The sequence below is a fragment of the Python bivittatus genome, unplaced genomic scaffold (assembly GCF_059951505.1).
Source record: "Python bivittatus isolate LINGU-HERP-01145 unplaced genomic scaffold, Pbiv_v1 ctg000020_np1212, whole genome shotgun sequence".
Classification (NCBI taxonomy): domain Eukaryota; kingdom Metazoa; phylum Chordata; class Lepidosauria; order Squamata; family Pythonidae; genus Python; species Python bivittatus.
In genome coordinates, this window is record NW_028277030.1 from 76,875,603 (window position 1) to 76,902,852 (window position 27,250).

A 27,250-nucleotide genomic window follows, 5' to 3' on the forward strand; every position below is an offset into this window, starting at 1 on the left:
CTAGGGGCTAGATGTACCTCTGATTTGCCCATTCTGGTTTAGAATCATTACTGTGAATTGAATTGTTCTTTCACTGCACTGTTTAATATGAACAAATAGTCCACAGAAGATGACATGCATTTGTGAATAATGTTTTAAGGGAGAAAATCTAACATTCATTTACAAATCATTTTTTTTTTAAAAAGTAGCTGATAAGAGGGTCTAAGTAAAAAAAAAGAACTTGAAACAGAAAAAATTATCCTGTTGTAGTTTATACCTGTAGCTATGGTTTAACAAGCATGTTCTTTTTTGCGGATACTGTTTGCTTATAGCAACAAATAGCTGTGTTTTCCAGAACAAGTAATCTATTGCTTTCTCATTGACATAATATTATAATTTGCTTTCATAAAATGAATGTAGTTAGAAGTAAAAAACCTACCACATACATATATGTGATAGCTTTTACATTAAGAAGGTATAATTTTACATTACCAAACAATGCTGAATTTCAAAAACCAAATACAAATACAAAACCCACAGGATTTGTTATACCTTCCTAACTGAGATAAACTCAGAGATATGTTTGCTAAAATAGATTAATGTTGCTGTACTAAATGGCAGTGAAACTAAAAATGTGCATGGAGATGTTGCAATCATTACAAAATGGGGATATCTCTTGTGATAATCTAGATTTATTCATATAGTGCACTGCTACAGTGCAAAGTGATGCTTCTCATTTTCTCTCTGAAAGGAAAAGTATTGTCACTTCCATGAGATGAAGTACTATCTGCATATGCTAGTGCATGTAATGAACTATGTATCACACTATTTATTGGTATAGATATAACAGGAACCCTCAACTGGCAACACATTTGTGTGACAAAACCGTATCTCCCTTATCTCATGTAATAGTACACTCTTCACTCATGACTGGCTTCCTATAAGAAAAAGGGAAGTAAACTCATCTTGTCTTGAATAATGTCCTCAATGTTCCTTTCAGAGTTAAAAGCGATTTAGAATTCCTTTCTGCCAGTAGCAACAGTAAATTGCTATTCGTAATAACCCAAATATTGCAGATTCCTTGTTACTATTCTGCTGCATGAATTTCTCTAATCTCTACAATTTGCAACTTCCAAAGACAATGACAGTAATAGCAGAATCCATCCAACAGAGATGTCCTCCCACAGAACCCCATGATGCAAAGTCAAAGAGGGAGCTTGAAGACTTTCTGGAAGGGAAGGCATCCGTAGTTTCTAATGGCAGATAAATGCTGGGGATCAGCTGCTTTCCGTTAATCCGCCTTCATTTATATTTGGACTTTTCCTTATCTTTGGACTTCTTGGGGTTCCGGCCTGACTTTTTCTCTTCATGATGTTCTCTTTCCCAGGCTTCCTCAGGATACTTGTCTTTAGACTTTTTGTGGTGGCTTTCTCTCTCCCGAGAATGGCTCCGACATCTCTCTCGCTTGTCACTTTTTTTTTTCTCCCTATTGCATTCTTCTTTGTGCCTTCGGTTAGGCTCCTGGTAAAAAAATGATGAAAATGCAGTTATTTGCACATAATATAGACAGTTGAAGAATCAGAAGAGTAGAGAAGAGTAGCAGGTAGAGCACTAAGAGTTTTTAAATTCTGCCTTATTTTCGTGTTAGTCCTAGAGAATGAATAGTGACATGCCAATTAATTAGAAGTAAATTATGCATAGCTACACCTGTAAAGGAACCCTCGGGGAAGAACAATACAGGTAGTCCTTGCTTAACGACCATAACTAGGACCAGAATCTTGATCATTGAGCAAAGTGGACGTTAAACGAGATGCCTACATGACTGCTTCGCTCAACCACCACAATCTGGGCACTCCCGGTTGCAGTTGTCAAGCTATCTCCTGGGTCACTAGGTGGACAGAGTGAAAGAGCTACCTGCTGAAGGATTTCAGCTCCGCATGGAGCTGAAATCCTCCCGGCAGGCAGCTGTTTCGCTCTCAAATGTGCCTGTAACCCGCTGAAGGGTTTCCCCTCCCTTCTGCACATGGGGCTACAGGAACGGAACTGAAATCTTCAGGATTTGAGTTCCATTCCTGCAGCCCACCAAAGGGTTTCCCCTCCCCTCCTTGGATGGAGGGGAAATCCTCCATGAGGCTGCAGGAATGGAGCTGAAATCTTCAGGATTTGAACTCCATTCCTGCAGCCCACAGAAGGATTTTAGCTCCCCTCCATCCCCTCTGCTTGCAACCTTCCCTGCCAGCTTCCCCATCGACTTTCTGGGGAAGGCGGCAGAGAAGATTTCAAATGGCAAATACATGATCATGGGGTGCTTGGCAACCGGTTGTAAAGGCATGCTATGTTTGTGATTCACATGGTTTAATGACCTGAGCTACTTGGGAAAGATATGATTTGATTTTCAGCTAAGCTCTTCTCTTGCTGATTTAACTTTGCCATCCCTGGTGCAGCAGTTCTGATGACCTGCAAGGTTATGATCCCCTATGTCCGCTCTCTGGATCACTATCTCAAAAGTATTTTTTCCCAGTTTATATATTTATATATTTATTGAAACAGAAAAAATAACTACAGAAAGCAGAAAAGTAAAAAGAAATGAATGAAATAAAATATCAATAAACAGGGAACCATTCTTGCTTAAATTTGCTCAAGCTTCTGTTATGAATATATACTTTTCATTTTGTTAATGCTGTGTATTCCCCCAAGTGTTTTTTCTCAGTTTGGTATAATTAGCAAAGTGTCTGGCCCAGTGTTGAGCCAGATTTGTCCTCATGGCCATCAGCATACATCTTAATAAATTGTGATTTGTGTGTGTGTGTTCTGGGACAATTCCTAGCAAAACAAAAACAACAAAACAAAACAAAACCCTGAAGTTTCAATTCAAACTTGTTTTTAAGATTTGTGGAATAATGTGTATTTCTTTCCAGTACTACTGTTTTTTTTTTTCTCATAACAACCACATACCATAAAATGTTCTTTCTTTATCATAACATTTCCAGCATTTTTTGTTGTATGATTTACCTATTTTTGTGATTATTAACAGTTATATATCATCTGTAAAACATTTTATGCCAATTTTCTCTTAAATTATAGCTCCTCAGAAAGGTTGGAACCCATAATTTCAGTCTACTATAGGCAACTAAGTTACTACTTACTAGCAGAAGGTTTTCTAAAATAGCCTATTCTTTCTGTTATTATTAAATAAAGGTAATCCAGTTATTGAGGTTTTTTAACACAGACAGCACTTTAGAACAATGTTAAGTCAACAGAGTCTGGTTTCAAGGAGCTTATGGTTTATAATTCCCCAGGAAAAGACTATTTGCCATGAGGGGGAAATCAGATCTCAGCTAAAAAACATCCAAGCAGAAAATAACCATCAGACAACTAAAAACACAGGACTGGATGAAAGGGGTAAATTCAAGGGTGAAGAGACAGAGTTGACAATAATCAGCATATCAGTAGTTCTGAAAATCCTGGAATTTGATGAATTAGAATGCCCAGAGAATACTGGGCAGCCAAGAACAGATACCTGATGGACTCCACATTGGAGAGAAAGCCAAGGTTTCCTCTTGTTTGCAAATGAATAATTAAGCAGGTAGCAAAAGAACTACTTTAAGCCAGTATCAGATACAGAGAATGAAAGCAGTAGGATAGAGAGAATAATTGGGCATATTAAGGGAACAGAGCATGCAAGGAGTATGAAAACAGGCAAACAACTTTAAGATTTAGCAGTGAATCTGGTGAGGACAATACAGAAGCCTCCTCCAAAGAGAAGACAGTAGAGGTAGTCTTTGACTTACAACCATTCTTTAATGACCATTCAAAGTTACGATGGTACTGATAAAAGTGACTTATAATCTACAGTGGGGCAAAAAAGTATTTAATCAGCCACCAATTGTGCAAGTTCTCCCGCTTAAAAAGATGAGAGAGGCCTGTAATTTTCATCATAGGTATACCTTAACTATGAGAGACAAAATGGGGAAAAAAATCCAGAAAATCACATTGTCTGATTTTTAAAGAATTTATTTGCAAATCATGGTGGAAAATAAGTATTTGGTCAATATCAAAAGTTCATCTCAATACTTTGTTATATATCCTTTGTTGGCAATGACAGAGGTCAAACGTTTTCTGTAAGTCTTCACAAGGTTTTCACACACTGTTGCTGGTATTTTGGCCCATTCCTCCATGCAGATCTCCTCTAGAGCAGTGATGTTTTGGGGCTGTCGCTGGGCAACACGGACTTTCAACTCCCTCCAAAGGTTTTCCATGGGGTTGAGATCTGGAGACTGGCTAGGCCACTCCAGGACCTTGAAATGCTTCTTACAAAGCCACTCCTTCATTGCCCGGGCAGTGTGTTTGGGATCATTGTCATGCTGAAAGACCCAGCCACGTTTCATCTTCAATGCCCTTGCTGATGGAAGGAGGTGTTCACTCAAAATCTCACGATACATGGCCCCATTCATTCTTTCCTTTACATGGATCAGTCGTCCTGGTCCCTTTGCAGAAAAACAGCCCCAAAGCATGATGTTTCCACCCCCATGCTTCACAGTAGGTATGGTGTTCTTTGGATGGAACTCAGCATTCTCTCTCCTCCAAACACGACGAGTTGAGTTTAGACCAAAACGTTCTACTTTGGTTTCATCTGACCATATGACATTCTCCCAATCCTCTTCTGGATCATCCAAATGCTCTCTAGCAAACTTTAGACGGGCCCGGACATGTACTGGCTTAAGTAGGGGGACATGTCTGGCACTGCAGGATTTGAGTCCCTGGTGGCGTAGTGTGTTACTGATGGGAGCCTTTGTTACTTTGGTCCCAGCTCTCTGCAGGTCATTCACTAGGTCCCCCCGTGTGGTTCTGGGATTTTTGCTCACCATTCTTGTGATCATCTTGACCCCACGGAGTGAGATCTTGCATGGAGCCCCAGATCAAGGGAGATTATCAGTGGTCTTGTATGTCTTCCATTTTCTAATTATTGCTCCCACAGTTGATTTCTTCACACCAAGCTGCTTGCCTATTGCAGATTCAGTCTTCCCAGCCTGGTGCAGGTCTACAATTTTATTTATGGTGTCCTTCAACAGCTCTTTGGTTTTGGCCATAGTGGAGTTTGGAGTGTGACTGCTTGAGGTTGTGGACAGGTGTCTTTTATACTGATAACAAGGTCAAACAGGTGCCATGACTACACGTAACGAGTGGAGGACAGAGGAGCCTCTTAAAGAAGTAGTTACAGATCTGTGAGAGTCAGACATCTTGCTTGTTTGTAGGTGACCAAATACTTATTTTCCACCATGATTTGCAAATAAATTCTTTAAAAATCAGACAATGTGATTTTCTGGATTTTTTTCCTCATTTTGTCTCTCATAGTTGAGGTATACCTATGATGAAAATTACAGGCCTCTCTCATCTTTTTAAGTGGGAGAACTTGCACAATTGGTGGCTGACTAAATACTTTTTTGCCCCACTGTAGTTCTCGCACTTACAACCTTCGCAGCGTTCCCACAGTCACATGATCAAAATTTGGGCGCTTGGCAACCAGCATGTATTTGTTGATTGGAGTGTCCTGGGGTCATGTGATTGCCATTTGCGACCTTCCTAGGGGGTTTCTGACAAGCAAAGTCAATGGGGGAAGCTGGATTCACTTAATGACCACAATGATTTGCTTAACACCAGCGGCAAAAAAGGTTGTAAAATTGGGCGTGACTCACTAAACAACCGCATCACCTAGTGATGGAAGTTCCAGTCCCAATTGTGGTCATAAGTCAAGGACTACCTGTAGTGCAAAAGTTGAGGCCAGAGGAATAAGTGGCTTGTTCGAGGAATATGAAAAATAAAGCACGTGGGAGATGGCTCTTTCTTTCATTCTCCTTTCATTTCTGTAAGTAAGTTAACTAGCTCAGCAAAAGTTTCTTTTACATTGCAGTGATCATTTAGTAGCTGTGCCATCACTGCATTGCAAACTATTCTGAATTTGTGTTTGCAACATCACAGGGCAGCTAAGCAACACTAAGAATCTCTAATCTCTTCCTAGCTCTATGGGGTGGGGGGGTGAGATTAATTTTGATAGTAACTAAGAACATTTTTCGTACATCATTAAAAAAAAAAACCACACACAGTAGCTAATAGATCACAACTATTTTTTAAAAAGGTCACGAGTCAGATTCTTAGCTCAAGACCATCTTTTTCCTATCTATTGGCAAAATTGAATTTCCTGTGTTTTAGTGAAGTCATATTTAATTTAGCTTTTTAAAATGTTGACTTCTGCAAAGGTAAGGGGATTTCCAGTGGAGTGGGGAAGCCAAAAAAAAGTATTCAACAATGCACAAGTTCTGTATTTGAAAATAGGGAGTAAATATTTCATCGATGTACGGCAGCAAACAGGATAATATTGGAGTAGAATATAAAGGAATGGGCATTCTTAAAGCAGGCAGGTAAAACATTTACTGTACTGGACCTGTTTTCATTTCACAGGAACAAACCATTTAAAAATACCATTACAATAAAAGGACAAGCATTTAATACCTTAGATTTTTTGCTTCTCTTCTCATCCTCGTCAGTGTCGTCTGAGTTGTAATGTTTCCTCTTTTTATCAGAGTGCCTGTGGCTGCTTCTGGCTTCCTCCTCTTCATTCTCCAGCACAAGATCATATTTGGAGCTACAGATGTCTGTTATGGAAAGCATGATCAACAGGATTGCCAGAATGCAATGGGGGTGGGAAGGAGAGAAAATCTATATAAACACTGTATTTGAGCAGGTTGACCAGTAAAGTGCAAGGAAATAATCTGGCAGCACTGCCAGATATAAATGAATCAACTAGCAAAAAATTCATTTCAGTAATTGCAATAATTTTTGCCAACCTTTTAAACACAATTCTGAATGGAAAAAGTTTTTATCATCCAGTTCTTACATGTGTCCATGAGAATTAATCCCAGATTTTCTATTTAGTAGCCGTTCTAAGACACAATTTTGTAATTGCTGAAAGATGTCTGCATGAACTGATGGTAGCCCTCCACTTCACAGCTTTAATAGTCAACTTTCCTGTATGATCCATGCAGAATGTACAGCAAAACTGTCCATGTAAGCAACATTAGGCCTTGAAAGGTGGAGCTCTGAGAATGATACTTAATACATAATCTCCCAAATTCACAAGAAAAGTGAAATTTAACTAGGAGGAACTGTAGCAAAGAACCACACCGTATGGAAACATTTTCCAACTGTTAAACACTTTGATTCTGACCGCAGTTAGAGAGTGACACTGCTTATTTCCTACATCACAAAATTATAACGTAGCCTAAACAGGCTTTCAACTGAGTTTTTTCAGTTAGAGACCCTTGGGGGAAAAAAAGTACTTGCCAGCGAACTCTTCATTTCCTAAATCCAGCTTGGCTCTTCACTAAATATTGTATGTATGAAAGTTACATAACAAGAAAATTTATATAAAAGACCCAAGAAAGTAAGTTTTGAAATTAGATATTGTAATGCAAATCTATCCACTAATATAATATTCAGCATATCAGATTTGAGGGGTATTTAGCAATCTCTAAAAATATTTTAATATTGGTGTATAAGGTAGAAGTACATTCCATCTGTTCTGAATAGTTTCATATACATATTGAATACCATAGATTTTATTGTTCTCTTTCTACTTATCTGAAGACCAGAGTGGTGTAGTGGTTAAGGTGCTGGATTAGGGGCAGGGAGACTCACGTTCTAGTCCTCCCTTCGGCATGGAAGCCAGCTGAGTGACTTTGGCCCAGTCACACACTCTCAGCCCTAGACTGGGAAGTCAAAAGCATCCATCCACCAAACCACAACAGACCAGCATGACCCTGCTTTTAAAACTATAATACTTTATACAATAATATAATTGCTCAGGATACTCTTGCTTGGGCTTTGCTTTCTCCTTCAGACTTAATTTAGAAGTTTTGCTGTGATCTTTTTCATATTCTTTGAAATCATCCTTGGTATATTTTCCACCTGTTTATATAAAGAGAGATAAGCTGACATTAATTTTGAACACAGGACTGTATGGCAATAGCTGTTAACTACTGCTCTGCAGAATAAACCAATGTAGGGGCGGTCCTAATGAGATGGGCTCCAACAGAAATATTTTAGAAATATGCTAAGGCCTCTGAGATGTGCCTGTGGTTAGATCCCCTGCAGACATCTAAACAAAGACTTTGTGCTGCTTTGTGCTAACTTTTCTGATAAGCAGAATAGAGAGAGTCTGGTTCACAAAGGAAAGTCTTCACAAACATTGCTCTTCAGCAAAAATTGATGCCAGTTCTAACAATGGGCACGTGCACGTTCTGATCAAATGCAGAGTTTGAGCTACTCCATGCCAGTCTACCAGCTACAGCATTAATCCCCTTACTGCCGATAAAGCCATCCCCAAAGCCAAAAACTCACCTTATCCACATGCAGCTATTAAACAAACTTAGCATTTTCCATATATATAATTACAAGATTGAAAAGTAGAATATGTGCCTTTATAAACTGCTAATGGAGAAGGGATCATATCTGAAGATATTTCATGGTCAACAAATCAAAATCTGACAAATAATTTCATTAAAAACGAATTCCTGTGTCTCTCCCAAAGCAGATTTGATAATATCTATCATATAAGGAATTTACAATGGGAGGAATTAATAGAAGTAATTCACACGTTTGTTACCTTTTCCTTTCCATTTAACCTTTGCAACAGATTGGCTAAAATCAACATGTATTCGCCTGTCGTCTATTAAGACATTATCCATCTTAAAGTAAGCTTTCTCACAATCTTCTTCCTGGTATATGTTTCAAGAAAAAGCAGAATTAAATTTAGAAAATTTTATAACCTCTCTTTGATGCCATCATAGGAGTGGAAAAAGTAATTATTACCATAAAAATTCTGACAGCATTAATACCGCCTATCCAGCAGAGACAGCTTAGGATGCATATACCAGTGCCACATTGTCAAGTAGAATCTGACTTTTATATAGAAGTCCAGCATTAAGACGCTACAAGTTTCAGTATTTTAGAAGAAGTTCTTACAAAAATGGAATCGCTATTGCTTCCGCAGGGTACCAATCTGTGGCTGTGTTCACATGACAGACTGAGCCACAAACTAGTCAACTACATTTTAAATTAGCACGTTATGTGAACTTGGTCCATGTGGTTAATTGTTAATGAGATGCAGGTAACTGAGTGAACAATAGTTATATTAACCATGGGTAGCCAGGTTATGCAAATAAAACCTGCCTGCAAACCAAGGAATCACAACATTCCAAATACATCCATGCATTGATTTTCAAAGGTCACTTTATGTTTATACATAATGATAAACGAGGAAATCCTCCTACCTAATCATTTATTATGTACATTTGAGAAGATGTGAACAGCCCAATTTTTTGGTTTTTTTTGCTAGTTACCAAGAGATGTTAGTTTCTAAGGGATGTTTGGCAGCAGCATGTCTTTCTCAGTTTCATACGTTTATTTGCAACCATAGGTTTTAGCAAAATCAGCATCATGTCTTTGTGCTCACCACTTGAGCATGTTCCCTATTGTACCTCATTGCACTTCATTTAAAAAGAATAAAATGAAAGGATAATAATAATAATAAAAAAACCAGAACAAAGCTGTTCCCAGACATAAATTAGTAAACCTAGGAAGTATATCAAAGATATGGGTATGCAGACTAAGTAGGAATTTTTTCCCCTAATCCTTACAACTGGGATGCTTTGAATGTTCATTGCTCTTTAGTGAAGTTGTACATAAAGAATTCAGTTTGGTAACAACACACTTTATCTTCTTATACAGCTAAACAGCATATACATATAGCCACATACCTTCTCAAACTCAATGAAGGCATAGCAGAGGGATTCACCAGTTTTCCAATCTCGAATCACTTCACAACTGAAAAATTGACACGTTTTGTTCAGAAAACCATACAGACAGCAGTTGTATGACAAACAGGGTTAAGATTTCACTTTCTATCCTATAGTGCTACCTTTAGATCTACACATGAGTTCAGTGTTGGGGCAAGTTCTAATTTAATCTAAGTTAATGGGGTCAGTGAGGATCGCTGGGTTCAGCCTGAACATATTGTACTAAATAGATAGTACACTAAGCTTTAAAAGCATTTCCAGGTTAGTACCTGCACTGAAATAGATAACTGCACTTTCTAATTTATAACATTGATTTTTTCCAATACTTAATAAATGGCATTGTAAGAGTTGATTCTCAGTCTAAGGATTCAAGTAATCATTGTTAATAATTCACAGCTCTCCCTTTAGCAAAGAAGAGACCTGCCTCATCCTCAGTGCATGATAATACTGTGAGTAAAAGACTCAAAGTCCCTGCCCTAAGATACACATAAACATATTGATTTTAAATTGAAAACAGTTCACTTGCTAAACTTCCTCTATCACTACTGCTTTCATCTTTCTAAAGCCTGCTAAAGAGAACTTTGTGAGATTCCAAACTTGGGAAAAAACACTTTCAGTTTCGGCAGCCATGAAAGGACTGACAGGTATTTCTACCAATAAAAAGGAAATAATTGTCTAGAGAAGGCCTCTTGCTAGGTCACCAAGACGAAAAGGCTCTCTTTTTGCAACAGTTCATTAGCAAGTACATTTTGCACTTTTTAAAAAGGTCTGCTAATGTGGTCTTTGCAAATGTTCAACGCTTACCTTTTTATTGGACCAAATCGGGAAAATATGATTTCAAGGTCTTCATCAGTTGTCACAGGATTAAGTTTGCAGACAAAAAGAACATTTTCAGGTGGTTTGATATCTGCATCAGGTAAGTCTCCAACCTGAAGAACAAACAAGATAGATTACTTTATTCCAACACTCCCACAATTTACACTTATGAACTTGATACACGTTTGTACCATAACTCCGTTTTAGGATAGTGAGAACGTGTGCAATGTGAATATGATACTCAAGATTACTTTGAAGCCTTACGGATGCAAAAGATAGACCTTTCAGCTTTGTGACTTCTCACTGATAAGACTTAGATTTATAAATTTTATTGATTAGTCAATTGACCTTATCAATACAGCAAGGTAAAAAATAGAAACATAATCGAAACTATAAAAAGAGTACATGTGACATATATGTATACGTGATCACAGTACAAGGAGACAATTATCAGATGAGGGAACCACCTTTAAAGGATACCCCAATCTGTTCTATATAGTGGGATCTTAAAGCCCCGGCCTTCAGTATAAATATGGCAGTTCTGCGCATAATATAAGTGTCGGTGCCCTGGAGAAAATAAGAGTCTAAAATTCGGGTCCCAGTACTCTGTTCCTTCCAGTAATGGGGATAAATATTTAAGCCTGATGGATGCATATAATTGACAGTTAAACAGAATATGAAAAATACTTTCAATGTCAGGTGAACTGCATATACAGGTTCTTTCATGAAATGGAATATTATAGAAGTGTCCATATTTGGCCATTGAGTCCAACAGCTCAAATCTTGTTCTGGTAAAAGCCCTTCTTAAAAATTGAGGCAAACTCATAAATAAGTATTTTTCAGGTTGAAAATTTATTTTGTTAGTAGCCAACCACCTTAAAGATCTTTTTTTGGCTATAGGTTCCAAGTCACTTTGGGCACTTATGTCCATAACATTCTGCTTGAAAATTTCCCTTGCTTGGGGGGCCCTAAGTAATAGGTGCTGAATAGAGAGCCCATGACGTGAGATAACGCCATAAAGTTGACAAACCCATGTGTTAGGCTGTGACATGCTTAGCTGTTCTGCTAGGCAAATTCTAGGAAGTCTATTGGGGTTCATTGTTTGAATCTTCAGTCAATATATAAAAACTTTAATCATTAAATGGCTGTTTAGAGGATAAAAGCCTAATTCCGCTCTTACTGCTGAGGCAGATGTGTTCTTATCTGTTCCTAGAATATGCCTCAGGAAGTGCGTTTGGATTTCTTCCAGTGGGGTAACTTCATTTAAACCCCACAGTTCTGCTCCATAAGTCATAATTGGAATTATTTTGGCCCTAAAGACTTTCAAGATAGGTGTCAGGATGCATGGTTCATTATGGTAAAATAATTTGAATAACTTTTTAGTGCTTGCCTCAGCCTTTACGCTAATAAGGTGCTTAAAAGATGATCGTCTTCTTAAAAGCAATATGTTCCTGAGCTATCACTGAATTAGTAACTTGTGAAGAAGGCAAGATTCCTATCTTGTTTTTTTTTTCCCATTTGTGACTTCTAAGATGCTATAAAGATTAAGGACTGATTCATAAGCACTAATTGTGGTGTCAAGTTGTAACCTGACTTACCAATAATCATATATTTACTTTTATGAGCCATCACAGAAAAAAACATAACGGAGATTTATCAATTGAAATTTTTTTTTAATAGAGTTGATTCATAAATTTCAGTGGAAAAAAAAAGCTCAAGAGACTAGATGAACTTAATCCTTATTCATGTCTTACAGTGAGTAGGGATGACTAAAGTTTTTGTAAAATAGTAAAATATAAGTTGTTCTTACATGCTGGGTGCTCTTACATAAAATTTGGCTCCACATATTTGTCGTGCTAGAGACAAGAGGGGAATGGAGGAAGTAATGGCCAAGGTCACCAGCCCTTCCCTCAGTTAGGGAATGGCAACTGGAATTCAGTTTACAACTTACTCCCACCTAGGAGGAAGCTTCACATCAAAAGAGTTGCTGCCCACAAATCAGATCCGTGTATAACTACACTTTTACAAATGCTTACATAAGTTTAGTACAATAGCTTTTAAACTAAAATGCAAGCTTAGATGTACATTTAATTTGCACCTCAAGTTCTTTAACAGGAGAGGGCTTCTGCATATGGATTGCTTTAACCAGATGTATCATATAGCATTTAAAATACTTTAGATTTCATTATAAAACAAGTTTTATATGTAAGAGGCAAAATTTGCGAAACAGCACAGAGCTAGCCAGACTTAATGTAGCAATGGCATTATTTCTATTTACATAAAGCTAAGCATCTGCATATCTGAAGTTTAACAATCAGATCAGATATATTTACCATTTCCAAGAGAATAGCCTGTGTTTTTGCTTCTTTTTCTGCAAGAATTTCTTCCACTTCATCTACAGACCTTCCTTTGAAGTCGTCGATTTCTTCATCAGCTCCTATTCTCCCACTCTGTCTTATATAAAAACAAATAAAGAGACAGACAGATATTTAATACAATTTAGAATGAATACTTTGTTTATATCCCAAACTTTATTGTGATATAAGATATTAATAGCTAAAGATAAAAATAAGTACCAACTTTGTTCTAAAAACTACTTTATTGTAAGAGCACAAAGCAGTTTACTTGAAAGGACAGGTGGCTAGACATCCAGATGCTCTTCAGAGACATTATAAAAATAAACTTTAATTTATTCCAATTTATAACATATAAATTATAATTAGAAACTCAGCTTCTTTCATGCTACATTTTCAGAAGTATATAAGCAATTAGTAGAGTTGTAGATTTTCTCAAAAATAATGCACATTGGAAATAATTAGAGATATTATATCTAATAAGGCTTTTCTCTTTACAGAAACCTCTAATCAGATGTACAGGTAGTCCTCGGTTAATGACCACTCGTTCAGTGACCATTCAAACTTACGATGGCGCTGAACAAGTACTTATGACTGGTCCTCATAGTTGTGGCCATCCCAGCACCCCCATGGTCATGTGATTACGATCTGGATGCTTGGCAACTGGCTTGTACTTATGACAGCTGCAGTGTCCCACGGTCACGTGATCACCATTTGCAACCTTCCCTGCCAGCTTCCCACAAGCAAAGCCAATGGGGAACCCGGCAAAGAAGGTTGCAAGTCACTTGGGTAAGCCTCCACCACCCTGCAGCATCCACCCCAAGCCCCACTGTGCTTGCACTGTGCTGGCCCCTCCCACACTCTTCTGCACTTGGCAGCAGCCACTTACTTGCCTGCCAGCCTGCTTGCAAGCTGCTTGGGACTTGCAACTTCCTGCCACCTTCCCCACTGAGTTTGCTTGTTGGAAGCCAACAGGAAATTGCAAGGAGGTCCTCACTTAATGACCCGTGATCCTTACTTAACAACAGCAATGGGGAGTGCTAGGATTGCCATTGCTAAGTATGCGGTTACGTGATGTTGCGCTTTACAACCGCATCGCTTAGCAACGGAAATTCCAGTCACAGTTACCAATGTTAACTGAAGACTAGCTGTACTGAGGTTACACTTCTACAGAACGCAATTACGGAAGTTCATTTTTCCCTTTTTTCTTGTTCTGACAGCCAGGGGATAATTTTGTTCACTGCTCAGAGTCACTTGTTGAAATGGGCAGCTATACAAATTGAATAAATAAATAAAATTAATATGAGCCTGTGTAATTGCCATACTAATTTTTGGAAGTGTAGTTATGGATATCACTGCTAATGATACTTCCATAACGTGGCATGGATACAACACCTTCTAGAGGTCAGTAGTCAGTATAGACAAAGATGTGCCTTCTCTGCAAGCACATGCACAAATTACACTTCTAATGTTGTTCATTCTTTTGCTGACATAATGGTGTGCAGTCAAATATTCCAAAAAATAGCATATACTTAGAAATCAATACTTGTAACTGTTGCCATTGATATTTTTCCTGTCTAATCTGAAGCTGAAACTAAAATTCTATTGAAACTGGAGAACTTGTATTATCGCTATTGAAAAGGACACAGGTTCAAAACACAGCTGTTTTTATTCAGCAGTATGTCTCCTAACTAAAGTCTTCTTTTCAAGTCAAACTTGACCCTGGGTCACGATGAGTATATAACTACAAAGTTCTGTGCATCTGCAGAATTAGCAGGTAGATTAAGGGAATATTAACATATTTCTTGATCTACTCCCCACTCAATATCACAAGTTAAAAGCAACACTCACATCCAATTGTTCTTTTGTAGGCTCTGGTGAACGGTCTGGTATTGCCAAACCAGGAGGATCATCAAATGGATCATCTAAGATTACTGTATGGTTTATCCTAATAGAAAACACATTCAGTTAAAGATTAAATTCAGTGTACCATTTCACAATAATTTTGAACCAGATTAATTCACTGCTGCATCAAGAAACACCTCCGTAACAAACCTCGTTTATCTGAGAACAAAGCCTATAAGCCAAAATTTATTTCAAGTCTTACGCTGACAGAGGATGCATGTAATGTTACTCAGAACTCTTCCACACTTAGCTGAGAGCATTCATCTAGCTTATGCTGAAAGGAGATTCAACAATCGTCTTCCAAGATCAACCTCTTTTTAAATTTAGTTTATATAACTGTTTTCATCTACTACCCAAATATAGTTAAGAACTCATTGTCACACATGAAAGGTGATAGCAATAAGTTCAGGAGAAAGAAAGGAAACTCTTTTACATCATAGCACATAATTCATTTATGGAATTCACTTCCACAGCAAATGGTGACAACACTTGTTAAACGAAATCACAGCAGACAGATCAAAACTTTGGTTGTGGTAGCATAACAGTGGGGAAAAACTATAGCTGCCTTTGATTTGGGGTTCCTAGAAACATCTGATAGACAACTACAAAATACAACTTGCTGGCTTTGGTTTGATGCAACAGGATTTTGCTTACACCTTGCACTTTTATCAAGTGTAGAAGTAAGATAAGGAAACCTGATGTCTTGATATGGAACAAAATCCTTGTCGACAAAGGCCTCATTAATTTTCATCAATACATTCGTGCCTTCTGTTACTTCACCAAACACTGTATGTACACCATTCAGATAATCTAAGTTTTCTCCTGTAGTAATAAGAAACTTAAAAAAGAGAGAGAGAGAGAGAGAATAATGAATTGGAGTTGACAAACTGGTGGAAATCTTCATATATTCATTTCAGTCTACTGTTACATTAGCTGCTTTTGCTCTCATCCACCAGAAAATCTTCTGGAGTCACCACCTTTCTATGATTTTAGGCACCAAAGGAGGCTTCATATTGTGATGATCTTCGTCTTTACTGGAAATTATTTCTGAAGTGATATGGGAGACAAGTGACAAGTTAAACAACCTGGGCAATAGCACTGAATCTAGAAGAACTTTAATAATAATTCCTATAGAGAATGGACAGTAATTATCATTAGAGTTCCTCCAGATTCAGTGCTATTGCCCCCCATCTAATACTGGCAGATAACTTTGAGACGACCTGGAAAACAGCTATCCAAAAGAAACTGAGTCTCTATGGGTTTTCCAACAATGCCATTTTGACTTTAGAGTTTGACCGAGCCAGGTCACTACTAAGGCAAAGGATCTTTGATATAGAAGGCCAAGCAGAAACTGCTGTTTTTACTCATAATATAATTGCAAATAACCAAATTCTAGTGAATAAACCAGTCTCATACTTCTATCATATTACAGTCCCAAAATTCAGGAGAGCTCCTTAGCTTGATTTAACACTCTCCCTACAGCTGTTTTAGAAGGAAAATACAGGAAAATCCCTTATGATATTCGATACTGCCCCTGTGGTACAGGTGCCATTGAAACCACAGTCCATGTTCTTTTGTACTGTCAGTATTATAGGGACATTCGCTTTCAGCTAATTACCCCTCTTTTATTTAAATTCCCCGGGCATTCCGATAATTTTTACTTGCATTATTTGTTAAATAATCAAGACAAATCTATTTCTTTAAAAGCTGCAAAATTTTGCTACATAATGTGTAAGCTTCGCCCGCAAATGGTTGCTAATAGTTATTGATGAAAGGGGTAATATTGTTGTCTGTTTTATTGTATGTATTTTTATTGGTCAATGACCGAAATAAATATGATGATGATGGTGCTATTGCCCAGGTGGTTTAACTTGTCACTCCCAACCATGCTGACATCTAGTTCCACTATGCTTTTCAGCAAATCCAGATTAAAAATGCGGTCTTACAACATATCTAGAATCAATTTAGTTGATACGGCTGAATAAACTGAAGTTCAGTTTGGATGATATCAAAGGATTTTACCCAATAGTGGAATTCTAGTGGAGGAGCAGTTCATCTGCCAGAAAAACAAATTCTTTTTCTCAGCTCTCCTTCCATACTGTTTAAATTTGTTCCAGAAAGTTGGAGACCCCTCCAGAACAAATCAAGCAGATGAAGAGAAGTGTGGAAATAAAGTGATGAAAAGTCTTGCTGTGTGAGTAGAATTCTACCTGAATAATGTTGGCTGTGGTTCAAAGCTGATGACCAAATTGCTTGCTTTAAGTGAGATGAATTGCACCTCCTCTATCAGCCAAAAATGTTTTTACACCTAATTTCATGTTCATGAACACTCTTGTTTGGTAACAGGCCATTTAAAATATGAAAGTTACTACTACAGAAGAAAGACAGAATTTTTAATTTTTTTCCATCTTCAGTTTTTTAAAAAATCTCACATCTGTGCTCTGTGGTGCCTATGGTACACTTTCAACTGTCACATGTCCCAATACACTGATATGACTTTTCCAGGTTGTGGACATACCTGAGATCCATGCTGATCACTCCCATTGTTTACCATTGACACTGTTCCCCTTTTCTTGTGCTTAATTCTTGGCACTTTCTCTGCTTCAAAAAATCTAGCTTGATCGCCATACAATTTGCTGAAACATATACAAACAGATTACCAACTAGAATAAAATTGCACAACTTTTAGAAACTATCCACATGAGAGGGAAAGAAATAGGGTGGGATGTAAGAATGCTTATGTCTCTATATTGCTGTGGACAAGATTTTCAGTTCATTTCTTGACATCTATGCTAAGTAATACAAGCTATCTCTTTATAGGCACATTGAAAATATGGATTGCTTCCAGCAAATAAAAGAGCTCCTTCTGTTTAGAAAAAGATTTGAAGAAATGGCAATTTTTATGTATTATTCTCTGAAAGGACAGATAGAGTAGTAGATGAAAGAGACTATTTCCCTTTGGGAGGGAAAGAGACTATTTCCCTTTGGGAGGGAAATACCTATTGGGTTACTGAGGTTGATTTCCTTCAGGTCAGGCAGATTTCCTTCCTCTAGAATAAAAAATTATTCAACAATTGTTCATGGTGTTTTATATGGCTAATCTTCATTTTTATATGTTTTATATGGATAATCTCATCCTTCATCTAGGATAGCTGTACATTTTAATTACAGCTATCCTAAAATGGCAGTCAGCTAAAAAAGCTCAGGCAAAGGTCCTCTAGTCATTTAACTTGGATCACTGACTGGACCCTATCACTTTATAATTTGGCTATTTCTATTGAGGGAGCAGGAATTCCCTACAGTCTGCACAAATATGTTTGGACTGATACAAACAGTTCATAAGAGATGATGCAATAAGAAGTAGTATATTAAACATTTGAGATAAATATAAGAAAATAATAAATCCAGACCTACCCCCACTTGCCTCGTTACTAAATATTTATTTTCATGAAGGTGAAAGTACATATGCTCAGTGAACAAATAACAAATCATATAGACTGCAAGATCTGATTATCAATAATAAATATAAGATCTTTGGTGGCCAGAATTACCTGACCTGTTTCAATAGCTTCAAATAAGAAGCACAGTACTAAAAGAACTGCAAAAACAAGAGGGAACACTTAGACACGTGACTGAATTTGAGATCTTATATCACAAAACTCAGAGCATTTGCTGGGCCTTATTTACAAATAGCTGGTGAAATACAACTCAGAAACTGAGCAAGTTAAAGACTGTATGATTAAATGAATAGAGAACCTAAATACAATAAATTACATACAGTAATGGGAATTCCAATGGAAGAAAAATATTAAATTTACATCAAATATTATACTTAGAGAAAACTGATATGTTTTACCATTGATACATCAGTCCGGTACTGATAGCTAAAATAGATGGTTCATTCTCTAAAGATTGTTGGAAATGTAAGGACTAGCTCAGATCATTTCTACATATTTGGTGAGAATGTTGTAAAGCTCAACAATTTTGGAAAATGATTTCTACCAGAATGAAACAAATTCTAAAAGCTGAATTTCCTTTCAAACCTGCTATTTTCTTATTAAATATTACTAGAGTATACTGAACTAGCATTGTACATGGTAACTGCTGCAACGATAGTCTACACTTCCTACTGGAAAGGATATGCAATTCCCTCTGTAGAAAAATAGTTAATTAACTAGTGGGAGTATGTTTCAGTTTCCAATATCTCAAACATAAATCTGACATAGAATTTAACTCAATTTGGAAACCATTTCTGGACTATAATTCTATATATGGGCTGGCACCACGTCTGAAATTGGGATTTCTCTTAACATAAAGTCTTAATATTCTAGCTCTATAGGATCTGTTAATTCAGAATAAGTCTGTAGTAGCTTGGACAGAATTTACTGTGTTAATCATATTTTATGATTTATCACGTGCTTACTACTGCTGTTGATATTTATATATTGCTGGGATTTTAATAACGACCTGCAGTCTTCAAAATGATATATGTTCAATTAGGCAAAATCAATTAATGAAATATTGAATAGTTTAACCTAATTCTATGATACTTGTAAGTTTCCTGTTTATACATTCTGCATTTTATTTTACTTTATCCCTTTTTTCTTTTTTTGTTTGCTTATCCCTTTTTTCCTCCCCCCTCCCTTTCTTTAAAAGATGCTTAATAAAAACATATTTAAAAAAAGAAAGGTTCTCTATAGCTGGAGGAAGCAACCTTAATCTCTATGGCCGTATACTGCTTCTAACTACTTACCAGCTTAAAATGCTGAAAATTGATGGCATCCTTCCCTACAATTTTGAGGTGGATAATACACATTCACAATTTTTTTTAAAAAAAATAGGCCCAGATACCCCCTTAACAGGATAAGTGGAAAATTCCAATCCTACTCATATGGGTGATGTGGTTCCACATGCTGTGGCCCTTGACCGCTGAAAACACACTGGCCCTTTACCAGTTGTCCACCCTCATCTATTAAATCATCTCCATTCATTATAGTGGAGGAAGCTAAAATGTGGCAAAATTCTTAAAATTCAAATGTTCAAATTCAAAGTTCTTACAATTCACACATGGGACCTTTGGGGATCTGCCTCCATGTGTACACTTTTCTAAAAAAAAATGGCCACCATTTAGTTTGCACAATCTATGCATGAATACTTCCATGTTTGATGAGATCCATGTGAAGAAGGGTACTGCAGTCCTTACTAGGCTGAGAACTTGGAAGTATATACTACATTTGTCTGAAAAGAAGACAGCCCTGAAATTAAGACAGAAAAAAACCCCTCTTCTTCTTCCATTTCTGTACTCTAAGTGACTTTAAGATGACTTCACATTTTAAGGATAAATTATTGGGAAAAATCCTATTCTTCCTTTTAGGTAAATATAACATATATAAATACATTTAACTTTATGAAAGTTTTAATAGACTCTCCATTTCTTTAGGCAGCTGAATACTGTTTTTAGCTTATTAACTTTTAGGAAAGTCAAAAAAAGAAACAACACTTTCCATATCGCTACACTAGGAGCTTTGTCTTCCTTATTTTCAACAATTGTGTTTCTCTACTAGCAATCAAGATCATGATTCTACAAAACATACAGAGATTCTGCACATAAAATGTTACTCTCAGATTTCTGTATTTCAACAGGAATATCATAAAGCAACTTACAGCACAGTATAATAAAGAAGTACAAACAGACAGTACTATTCAATAACTTAATTTCAGAGTCAGTTATATATAACCAAATCATATTATGTCAGTTATTTTGCCTACTCTTAAAAAGTCCTCACAAAGAATTCCATCTTAAGTTGCTTCTGGAAGGCCAACATTGTTGGAGCAAATCTAACTTCCAGGGAAAGGCTCTTCCATACCACAGCAACTATAACTCAGACAGTTCTTCCTGGCCTTATCCCTCTGACTTCAAGGCAGTGAAGAACCACTAAATTTTTTCCCCTGGATGTTCATATCAGGCAGGCCATTCTAAGTAGCAGCTGTCTGTGATGCCAAGCCATTTAAGGCTTTATAGGTTAAAGCCAGCACCTGGATCACATATTGGACAATTACATGAAGACTTGCACTATCAAAGTTCATGATTTATTCTTGTTCCAACTACAATTACCCAATAGGCAGCCCAAAGGAATGGCTATGCAAGAAGGAATAAATAAATACATTCTGCCACATTCAAAAAGGTTTAGTGACAACTATGTAAATCAGAACTAAACAATGTTTACCAAAATATGGATTCACCTCCACGGCCAGTCCCCAGGGGATCTCCAGTTTGTATGATAAAATCTCTCTGAAACAATGTGGAATACATATATCTTATTATTTATCATCATTTAAATAATCCCTTCCACAGTACAAAGAATCTTCACTGTGTGCCAATAATTACATAAGGCAGACCATGCTATTATTTGTTTTACAGATGAAGTTAATTAAAATGTACACATGTACGCATGACTAGAAAGTGGATGTTTAGCATACATCTCTCTTAAAGTCCAACCCTTATATCTACTATGCAACACACATACACTTAAATTATTGACCTATAAATGAGAGAAAAGCAAAGAAAAAATCAGAAATATTTACCTGTATATTATGTATGAGGCAGTAATTGTAGTATTTGGTCTTGCAAAGCTTCAGGAAATTTAGACAAGCTAAAAAAACAAACAAAAAGACAACTGAAACAGGCTGTGCCCTTTGCCTAACCAAAGAAACAAGCTATTCTTTCATGAAAATTCACTAAACAATACCCAGCAAGCTGCACGAAACAAATGGCAGGCCATGAATAAATGTCCAGATTAAAGTGACAGAGAAATATTACCTATTATTTTTATCAAATTTTAGAGAAAGAGAATACTGGAAGGAAAAGGACTTAATTTCAATTCAGCAGTCCATTTTTTTTTCTTAATGTGGACCTCAGTCCAGCAATGCATGCCATAATCATTTAAGGACATCTGTGTTAATGCACAGAGTGCCTTCTGTTCATATTAAATAATCATAGCATATTCTAATATTTTTACCTTAATTATAGTGTCATCAATGCATAATGCCTTTTACAGAGTAAGAAAAAACAAGAGTAGGAAAAACTCCTGTCCTAGTTAGTTTCCAATCTAAATTCAGTACAGTAAGAGATACAGAGGAAGGTAAAAAAGGGGAGGCAGTGACAAACAGGATAAAATATATAGCGATTTAGTTAGACAAGGCCGTGATGATGCAAGAGCGGACTATAAATTGATGCAATGTTTGGAAACACATAAGCTTGTTAGAAAGTACCAAGAGACAATGCATTTTAGTCCTTTTTACAGCATATAGGTTTTGTTTCTATGCTTTAATAGCATCCTGATGCATAAGAAGTTTAAATCTGAAGCTTTTCCTGCTATTTATGAGCTGAGGAAGGGTTTTGTAGCTTAATCTATGGGAATCAAGCTGCTATAAAGGTCACATAGGAGGTTGAGTGTGAATTGGGCAGAGGAAGCTGTTTTACTCCTCAGAAAAGAAACCGAGAACCCTATTAGTCAATTGCATAAAGCCAAGTTGGAAAGTGGGAGTTAGCTGTTTTTTACTGTGAAACAACAGTAAAGTGACACTGAGGAAAAATTCCATCTATTCAATGTGTGCTGGTTTCCCCCCCAAAACAATGCTTAATTTATTAAGTACCAGATAAAAATACAAGTCCGGAATACCGATAAACTGCTAAAACTGGGATGCTGATCTATAATCCTCAAAGTAAGTATAACATTATTAAAGAAATGGAGCCACCCTAAGTTTTTGGCTTTTTTCTAATTCTAGGAGGGCGTTTCCACAATCAGTCCAAGATCTCCCTGAAGAAACAATTACAAGATTGATCTCTTTGGACCCCATGTGAAAAGCTAGTATCAACTGCAACCTATCTCCCATAACCCAGCCCCATCGCCTGAGAGCACCACTATCTCTGGGGCCGCTCCTACTCTGCATTTTGGGCTACTGCAGACTCTGAGGCATCAAAAAAAATGTAGCCTTTTTTTTTTGCACAACGCGCAAATGCTGTGCTAGCTCGTCCAAGCGTGGCAGCCCTACTGGAGAAGTAGCGGTGAACCAGAATTTTTCTGCAGCTGCCCAGAGGTCTCCGGACGGGACTCCAGAGCGGCTCCTACCTCTTGGTCTCTCCTCCGTGTACAAATCAATCACTAGGTCTCCCAGCGTGGTCTCCAGCAGCACAGCCATGGCGCCTTCTCCCGCTTCCTTCCCGGTCTTCCCTCCACCATTCGCTCCTCCACAATCCCACCATGCCTTGCGCTGTTCCGCTTCCTCGCTGGTTTGACAGCTGTAGGCAAGCGGCGCCTTTTTTGCTAGGCTCGGTTATCATAGACCTACGAATGTAGAATCGCCCTTCAAGGTTAATTCTGAACACCATTGCCGGCAGCCCGGGACCGGAAGTGAACGTGGGTCAGAGAAGACAGCAGGAAACATTTCAGAGTTGGGCTTCGGCGGCGACAGCGCTGCCCCCGTCCAGCTGTGTGAAGGCAGCCGGTCTTGAAACAATCCAGTAGTTTCTAAACAAATTATTCACGTCATGCTGTTGAGGTAAGAGGAGTGCCTTGCTCATAGTAAGTGCAAAGCGACTTCCAGGAGCAGGACATTTCTGTCTTCAGTTTGAACTGGGCTGCCCCGTCCTACGCTGCATATTTATAAAGGGCTGGAAATGTCTTGCTGCCGTAGCTCGTTCTCTTTCAGCAGGTGCTGAATAATGGGTTGGATGTATTATGTGACGGTATTTGCTGCATTTTTAGCCCTCCTTTATTCTGGGAGCAAAAGGCAGCGTGCATGAGGACCTCACTTCACTGTGAAAAGGCAAAACTCAGGAACGGAGTTCAGCTCCTGGTGAATCCCTGACAATCTTCCGGTTTTTTTGGCAGCCACCCAAAGGTGGGCTTGTCACTGTCTCCTTGGATGCTTTTTTCTGATTTCCTAGTCTAGCTCACAGCCTTGGGATTTCCTGGTGGTGTCCCATCCAGCATTCACCTTGTCCAGCTCTGTTTAGCTTTTCAGCATGAGCCAGGGTTGAGAAAAGTGCTGCCCCTTGAACTGGCCCTTCTTATTCTAGCTCCTCATTTCTGTTGCTCCTATTAGAAGATGAAGTTTTCCTGTTTACAATGGAACCATGTCTTATGCGAGCACAGACTTGAGCAAACCAGCACAGGTGGTACTAAGAGCTGAGGGAGAAAGGACATATTAATTTCTCCCAATTTTCCTGGCAGACTTGCTGTTCCCCAATCCCCACTATGCCAAAATTGTGGATTCCTTCATTATTTTACATAGGCAGCTCTCACTTTCATCTTGAAGGACAGGAAGAAAAAAAAGCGCCTGAGGATCATCTGGTCTCCAGTCAAGTCCGCTTTCTAATTCATTTACTTAGATACCGTAGTTGCTATAGGTGCAGAAGGCCCACATTTTGACCAAACAAGCATCTCAAGAGTGCTTCCTTTACTTGCTTGCTAAAGTGCTACCAACAGTTAGTTGTACTTTCAACAGGAAGGCAGGCAAACTTCCTCTGTCTGGAATCTTTCAGGATTTGCTTGCCCAGCAGCTCTGAAGAGAACTGACTTCAGACAAATCCTCTTTCTTTTCTCCAAAACAATTGGGGTTTTGTGGCAATTTATACAGAATTTTTTTGGGCTTTTTTTAGACTGCAGATGTTGACTTCTTGCATACAGATAGATAGACTTAAACTATTAGACAGAACATTATGTTTAGATCATACTATAATGTGAGAACATACAATTTAATGTGCAGAGTACCTCAAACAAACAGGAAAATAAAACATACAGGCAGAAATTATGTATGCCTTGTCAACCTTTATAAACCTCTTGATTTAGTGATTATGAAAACTGGTTTGGAATTAATTACTCAAGATACCTTTTCTTAACTGAATTTGCCTAAGAGTTCATGTTTAACAGAATAGCCTGCCTTTGAGTATGACTCTCCAAGGATAAAATAGATCTATATTACATCATTTGTAAAAGACATGAACACTTTTATTCAAAAACCTAGTAGTAAATGCTGATCTTTTTTACCCATTTTACCCATTCCTCAAGGTCAATTTTTTCTTCATGTCCTTTTGGTTATTTTTTTTACCAGCTATGTAAATTGGCAGGTCTCTAAAGATTTATTAATTTGCATAATTCTAGAGAGGTCTAAAGAAAAATATGGTTTAGATATTCATTTAGCAAGGTAGCACTTGGTATTTGATAGTATTTTCTTTCTATAAAACCCGCAAACAAAAAATCCAGTTGTTTGAGTGGCAATGGTACAGTGTCAATTCCTGCCACCAAGCACTAAGGCTTAGTGTGTTGTGCAAAGCCAGCCAATTATGGTTTATTCAGTAAGTCATGATTAAACTACAGCTTCCTCGGAAGTGTGTCATATATTAAAGTAGTCCAATTTCCTCTCTTTTGGAGAGTCTAGAAGCTTTCATACATTGAGTCAGACCAATCATCCATTTATTCAGTAGTGACTCAGCTACTTCAAGGATTTAGATTCTTTTTTTTCACAGCCCATAAGAGATTTCAGGTGCCTGGAATTGAATATGAGACTCTTGACATCAGCCCTAGGAAGTGTTCTACCAATCAGCAATTACTAAATTAAAGGCTAGTTGTGCATGTGGAGGGCAATTCATATTTCAAGAGGATGCAGTTCACCTCTCTCCCATCTCTCATTTGCTTTTTATCACCCCTTCCTCTTGAGCTGTAAAGTAGACAGAGGGTTTGTGTCCATCATGACAGATTTAGAGTTACCTTTGGGGAGAGAAATATACATGGGTGCTCTGCCAGTTTATTTGCAAATTGCTGCTGTGTACAGTGGACCAGTCCTCCCTTGCTAATGTCCCAGCCATTCTGAAGTGGCTGGACTGATATTTTAAAAAAACTAAACAAGACCACAAGTGTACTGTATGTAGTATAATTGGGGTTGGCCTCACCACGCAAAATAGGGAAGGCTAATCTTTTCCTGAGCTTCTATACAGTATTTTGAACCAAGCATACAAAACAAAACTGCATGTGCATATTTGTGAGAGAGGGAGGGAGGAGCAATGCAAAGACTGTTTTAAGATCACTTTGGTTTTGTCATGTGACCCAACATGCAGGAACAGTTCTGTCACTCAGGCCACCCAGCTTTGTGACCAAAATCTGGAATGGGAAATTGGTCATCTCTTAACCTTCCATCCAGGTTTGGATGACACATGGAATTGTAGCTTAACTACTAGACAAACAATATTAGCCATTTCTTAGATTGGCTGACATGCTAAGCCCAGCTGTAAGGCAGTGAACATTTTCTGGAGAGACAGTCAGTCTTGAAACATTTCAGGAGCTGTTTCTAAGCAGTTTGTCATGTGCTTTTGATGACACAGCCATGTCACTAACAAATAATAAGTTCCTGATAGGCTTTAAGTAGATAAAACAGAATAGTGAAGAATCATTACTGTGAATTGTATTAAAAAAGTTTTAACTCCACAAATTTCTCAAAAGAGCTTTAGATTTACCAAGTGAGTATGTACACTTTTTTAGGGATATAAAAGAATTACACGATTAATTATTTTCTGGGCAAAAAGTGTGTGTGGTGGGGACAGATCCTGTTTCCGTGGTGCCACCCCCCCAGCTTTGGAAAGTTTGCTTTGGAAAAATGACCTGTGGCCTTGTCCTTCTGATTGATGCCTCTTAGTAAATTAAAGGCTAGTTGTGTATGTTGCACAACTAAAAAGTTAATAATAATATGATTGAGATTATTTTTTTGTTGCTTTCATCATTTGCTGTTTTTAAACTCATGCTAATATACTTTTACTTATTACTAATTACTTATTACTTATTTTGTGGAGTTAAAACTTTTTTAATACAATTGACAGTAATGACTCTTCACTATTTTATCTACTCAAGGCCTGTCAGGAACTTTATTTTATTATTACTTTATGATAAACAAGATATTGAGTTTCAAGAAATTTTTATCACGCCAAGTGATTAAAGAAATAGGGGAAAAAAGGGGTGGGGGATCCCGTGAGGATTAATTGCAGTGGTCAAACAGTGCCCAAAGCCATATTCTTGGGAAAGTGGTAAACTTGTGTATAGTAGTACTATTTTGCAAACCACGGATTTGGCCTTAATATGAATTTCAATTATTTTTTTTACTCACCACCAACTGCTTTTGCTTTTTATTTAGCCCCTCTGATAACGTACTGAAGGGCAGGGGGCAACTCTGAGTGAGAGGTCGCTAGCGACAGCTACACCCCAGACGGGGCTGCTTCAGGAATTGCTGGAGAGCTGGCACTGGTTCTCAGCGTCGAACTAAATGTCCTATTATTATTATAGCGTCGAA

General features: G+C 37.7%; 1 protein-coding gene across 2 annotated transcripts; it reads right to left on the reverse strand.

Annotated features, from left to right (window-relative positions):
- Positions 1 to 233: 233 nt before the first annotated feature.
- On the reverse strand, positions 234 to 27,206 carry PPIL4 (peptidylprolyl isomerase like 4). Of its 2 annotated transcripts, none has more exons than XM_088141898.1 (13): positions 27,068 to 27,206; positions 21,494 to 21,561; positions 21,136 to 21,200; positions 17,427 to 17,544; positions 15,604 to 15,746; positions 14,855 to 14,951; positions 12,983 to 13,099; positions 10,638 to 10,762; positions 9,795 to 9,861; positions 8,642 to 8,753; positions 7,848 to 7,944; positions 6,490 to 6,622; positions 234 to 1,500 (listed from the first exon to the last, which is right to left on the reverse strand). In XM_088141898.1, the coding sequence occupies exons 4-13, from the start codon at positions 17,460 to 17,462 to the stop codon at positions 1,282 to 1,284; spliced, it is 1,146 nt and encodes a 381-aa protein (XP_087998024.1). In that variant the 5' UTR covers positions 17,463 to 17,544; positions 21,136 to 21,200; positions 21,494 to 21,561; positions 27,068 to 27,206; the 3' UTR covers positions 234 to 1,281. The 2 variants fall into 2 exon arrangements, with proteins under 2 accessions (XP_087998024.1, XP_007422143.2); XM_007422081.4 differs by lacking the exon at positions 27,068 to 27,206 and adding an exon at positions 23,041 to 23,268.
- Positions 27,207 to 27,250: the final 44 nt, after the last annotated feature.

What these genes read in the sequence shown, in the direction of transcription:
- PPIL4 (XM_007422081.4), bottom strand. Translation starts at nt 23,110, where the DNA reads ATGGCTGTGCTGCTGGAGACCACGCTGGGAGACCTAGTGATTGATTTG. An exon ending in CACGGAGGAGAGACCAAGAG is followed by an intron (nt 21,562 to 23,040) that starts GTAGGAGCCGCT and finishes TTGTTTTTTTAG; the next exon opens with CTTGTCTAAATTTCCTGAAG. An exon ending in GCCTCATACATAATATACAG is followed by an intron (nt 21,201 to 21,493) that starts GTAAATATTTCT and finishes ACATTGTTTCAG; the next exon opens with AGAGATTTTATCATACAAAC.